General features: G+C 47.6%; 1 protein-coding gene across 1 annotated transcript in view; it reads left to right on the forward strand.

Annotated features, from left to right (window-relative positions):
- The window catches only part of LOC107116960 (olfactomedin-like), a gene marked incomplete at its 5' end in the record, with an annotated part of 17,202 nt that overhangs the window by 6,063 nt on the left and 6,265 nt on the right, over positions 1-4,874 (forward strand). The window contains 2 exons of the mRNA XM_015418989.1: positions 2,584-2,734; positions 3,393-4,303. Of these exons, the coding sequence (XP_015274475.1) occupies positions 2,584-2,734; positions 3,393-4,303 (1,062 nt within the window). The remainder of the gene's footprint in view (positions 1-2,583; positions 2,735-3,392; positions 4,304-4,874) is intronic.

Genomic DNA, 4,874 nt, shown 5'->3' on the forward strand with positions numbered 1-4,874 from the left:
TTCCTGGAGGGGGCGAGGCATCCCCGACGTGATGACGTCACGTTGGGGACGTCCGCTGCCCCACCCCCCATTGGATCTCCAGAAACGGCAGTTCCCTGCACTTAAAAGAGCCGGCTTTTCCCCTTTAAGAGCAGCCGCGTTTCCCCTTTAAGTGCACGAAGCTGGCATTTCCCTGCAAGCCTAATCTCAAGCAAAGATCGGGCTTGGGAGGAAACTCGGGCTTGGGAGGAAACACGGGTTCCACACACTTGTAGGGAGAGAGAGGGGTGGCTGTGGGTGTTGGGGGCGGGGCTTCCCCCGCTGGCCATCTGGCCGGCAGCAGGTAGAACCCCCCCAAAACGGGGGACCCGAACCCCCCTGTTTGCCAACCCTATGGGAGACCCGTGGGTGTGGGCGGAGCAGGGGAAGTGGAGGCTGTGCTTGTTGCCCACAACCCCCAGCCTTCCGATATAATTTATAATCAGGAATCACTGTATCCTGCTGATTTTCCTCATCCCACCAAGTTTCTGAAATACCCACAATGTCTATTCCGCCCCCAACACTAAGTATTCCAACTCCCCGATTTTACCTCGAACACTACTAGCATTTGTATATAAACACCTATAATTTCCCGTGCATGTTAAGCCCACAGCCTTCCTCTTCCTGCCTCGAGACCTTGTCAGGCAGTCCATATCGTTAGCCAGTGGACAATTCTAATCCTTTTCCTTGTAGTAGAGAAGTAACAGCTACCCCTTCATCTCTTTGAGATGAGCCACCCCAAACCAGAGACTTTTAATCTCCTGTCAACTTCCCCCAATATTCAGTTTAAAAACTGCTCTGCCACCTTTTTGATTTTAAGCACCGGCAGCCTGGTTCCTTCTCAGGACAAGTGGAGACTGTCTCTTTTGTACAGCTCCCTCTTGTTCCAAAAAGCATCCCAGTGCCTAACAAACTTGAACCCTTCCCCCCTACACCATCGTCTCATCCACACATTGAGACTCCTGATCTGTGCCTGTCTCTCTGGCCCTGCGCGTGGAACAGGTAGCACTTCTGAGAAGACTACCTTTGAGGTCCTGGCCTTGAGTTTCATGCCCAACAGCCTAAATTTTTCCTCCAGGACCTCACGACTGCATTTCCCCACATTGTTGGTGCCCACATGTACCACGACCAGTGGCTCCTCCCCAGCACTATCTACCAGCCTATCTAGAACACGTGTAATGTCCACTAACTTCACACCAGGCAGACAAGTCACCATACTGTCAGTACATGGGTTCCCCACCTAGCTGTCTACCTGCCTAAGGATCAAATCATCAACTACCAAGAGCCTCCCTCCCTCCCTGCCAAGGGATGGTTCCTTAGTGCAAAAGGATACCCGTTCACCAGCTGCAGAAGAGGTCCCTTCTGAGGCCATATTCCCCTTATCCTCAGCACAGTGCCCGGTTTCCCCTCGACCCTCATGCTTCCTGACTGTGGTGGGGCTGCCCTATTCAGAGTGGGACATATCTAACAAGTCCCCAAGGGTCTTCTCCATGTGCCTAACTGACTGTCTCCGCTTCTCTAAGTCAGCCACCTTGGCCTCAAGGGAGAAAACACATTCCCTGAGGACCAGGAGCTCCTTGCACCTGGCACACACCCATGACTTCTGTCCAGTAGGCAGATAGTCATACATGTGACACTCTGTGCAAAAACACTGGATAGCCCCCAACCCCCTGCTGGCATTCTGGCTTAATAATTGCTTTCAAAATAATTATATATAATCCCCCTTTTAAAACCCTCTGTATTTATGTGGTTCTCCTTGTGGAAAGTCTACTTACCTTACTGGGAACACAAGGAGACTCGGGCCCTGGTCTGGCTCTTCCTGGGCTTCTTACAGAGCCCCTTTGGCTCTCACCCTTTGGCTTGTGCCTCTGGTGAGGTGCTGCCTTAAATAGAAGCCTCATCCAGCAGAGGGCAAGGCCAGCAGTTATTGAAATTCATTCAAGCAATCCAATTACAGTCGAACAATGGCCTTTTCACCCCATCTCAAGCAGCCAGAACTCTGCAACAACTCAAAACTCACCCACACACTCCCAAACACAGTCCTCCCACACAGTACCCTCAGCTAAATCACCTCAACTGAAAGCAAATAAAAAACACTCACCGCTCTAGTAGCTCTGTCTCCTGCTCCTTCTCAGAGCTCAGCTGGGTCCCTGTTGGTGTTTCCAATGCTGGAAAACACTACCTCCATGGTTTAGCATTTTCACAGCAGAGTTTCTGGGTATGTTTCTGTTTTCTGAGCTGCCCCCAAATGCTTGGAGATTTCTTTGAAGACTACATGTGTGCCAAACATCACCTCCTGAGCCCCGATCCGGCCAGAATTCGGCCAGAATTTTGGCTTGTCATGCGGTTCGTGCCCATCCCTACTCTAGAGTATACTGTCACTCAGCATGGAACCGCCTTGACCATGGCTGGCCCCCGCATCAAATGAAAATCAAGAAGGTGGCATTGTCTCATTTCCACACCCAATGATATCTGGCAGCTTGGAACCACATATGTTTTCCCATAATCAGCTGTGTTGGAAAAGTGGTTGGGGCTGTTCTATAAAATAAGTGTCATATGTTGCAGGTCAACAATATCTCCAGCATTGTGTGGCAGCTGGAAACTTTTGATGAAAACAATGTGCTGGCAACACGAAGGGAAATTGACAAACTCCGCAAACAACTGGCTGATTGTGAAGAATCTGCTGGGAACCCGAACTTTGGCCTACCTTCTGCTGGCCTCACACGTCCTGAGATTGGTGAGTGCCGCTGACATTTGGTGGTGGGGATTGTTGTTGTGGGCTGGAATTGAAAACTGTTCATAGATTTCTTGGCATGTTTCATGCCACTGATGTGCAAGTATGTCACCACTCACCACCCAGCTTAATGGAGTTCCTCTTCATCAATGACACACATAACATCCTCAGTGTACATACATAGGGATGCCAGTCTCATGGAATATTTACGGTTATTGAAACCTTGCCTTCATCCTAGACCTATTTGTCTTACCTTTTCCTCACTGGACCAGTTCCCAATTGTACCAATTCCTAACCAGTTCCCTACAATACTGTCATACTGAGCCCTTTTCACGCCCATGGCTGTGCAATTCTACAGTTAGAATTTCAGGAAGAAAATGTATAATAAATGACATGTCAATCATGGCAAGAAGGAAGCGTTTGGCAGTGTTACGCAGAAAATATATATATTGGGGACGAAGGAGTCTAGGCTGACCCAATCATAGACTGGTGGGATATAACTCTTTTCCAAAAGGAATGAGGTAAGACAAGAAGTCTTTGACACTGTTGTCACAGTAAACAAAAGGATGCAGTCAAGGGAAGCAGCGTTATAGCAATGGGGGGTGTAATTCTCCTTCTGTTCCCTTTTTTTCCTTGGCAGGAAGTTGTGATAACAAAATCTTATTGAATGTTAGCAAGCCATTCATAGTGAAACTCAACTGGCGAGGCTTCAGTTACAAATACGGCAGTTGGGGCAAGGACTTTGCCTTGGGGACCAAGAATCCAGGCACATACTGGGTTGCTCCACTCAACACAGATGAACGTTTAATGGAGACCTATCGCACCTACAGCAATTATAAGGACCTACTGTTATACAAAAACCAAGTGGAAAGAAGCCTTTCCCAACACATTGGGCTCACCTGGAACTACATCAACTGCGGACAGGGAAGCGGGATGATTTTGTTCAACAACAGCCTCTATTACAACTGCTACAACTCCAGGAACCTGTGCAAGCAGAATCTGGCAAACAACCACATTAAACGTGAGAAAGTGGATGATGCTGTTTTCAACAACTGGTTCTCCTACAGCGGTGTCAATTGGCAGGACTTTGATTTTGCTGGTGATGAGAAGGGCTTGTGGGTAACTTATTCCACAGAGAAGAGTAAAGGGAAGCTAATCATTGGGAAAGTAAATCCTAAGACTCTAAAAATACTGAAGACTTGGGAAACCTCACTGAACAAGCCTGAAGTGACCAACACGTTCATGATCTGTGGGGTATTATATGCCCTCAAGCGAGTGAGTGCACATAAGGAATTAATATTTTATAAGTATGACACCAATACAGGCAAAGAAAACACATTAGACATTATAATGGAGAAACTATCAGACACAGCGCAAAGTGTGAGCTACAACCCCAATGATCACAAGATATACATGTACAATGATGGCTACCTGGTGACTTACGACATGATGTTCAACTATCAGCCTCCAAGAACAAGGCGCAGTGTGCCTAGCGATGAAGGGCAAGGGGCTCTTGTTGTAGCTAGTGGAGGCAGGCAACAACTTGCAATGGTATGACAGAGAGCTAAGGACAGGCTTGGCTATAACTCATCTACTGGCAGTATAAAAATGTATAAATAAAACCAGAAACATATATGGCAAATATCCGTAGTACTTATATGGGTGTACATGGTGTTGCAGATTTAATTCATAATTTCTAAAAACAAATGTAGGTTGGTTTCAGGTGCAGCTATTGCTTTCATCAAGACAGAAACAGGCACTAATGTTTTTTTCCTGGCACCCACTTGCTTCTTCCCCTGTTCCTGGTTTGAAAGCCAGTTTGGTGTAGTGGTTAAGAGCGGTGGACTCTAATCTGGAAGAACTGGGCTTGATTCCCCACTCCTCTACATGCAGTTGCTGGGGGACCTTGGGTCAGTCAAAGTTCTCTGAGAGCTGTTCTCTCAAGAGCAGTTCTCACAGAGCTCTCTTAGCTCCACCTACCTCACAGGGTGTCTGTTGTGGGGAGAGGAAGGATATTGTAAGCCGCTCTGAGACTCTGAGACTCCGAGTGAAGGGTGGGGTATAAATCCAATCTCCATCTCCTCTTCCTCCCTAAAGCTAAGAGCCAGCTGTGTATTTCTTC

Source organism: Gekko japonicus, unplaced genomic scaffold, assembly GCF_001447785.1.
Source record: "Gekko japonicus isolate JY-2015 unplaced genomic scaffold, Gekko_japonicus_V1.1 scaffold3252, whole genome shotgun sequence".
Taxonomy (NCBI): domain Eukaryota; kingdom Metazoa; phylum Chordata; class Lepidosauria; order Squamata; family Gekkonidae; genus Gekko; species Gekko japonicus.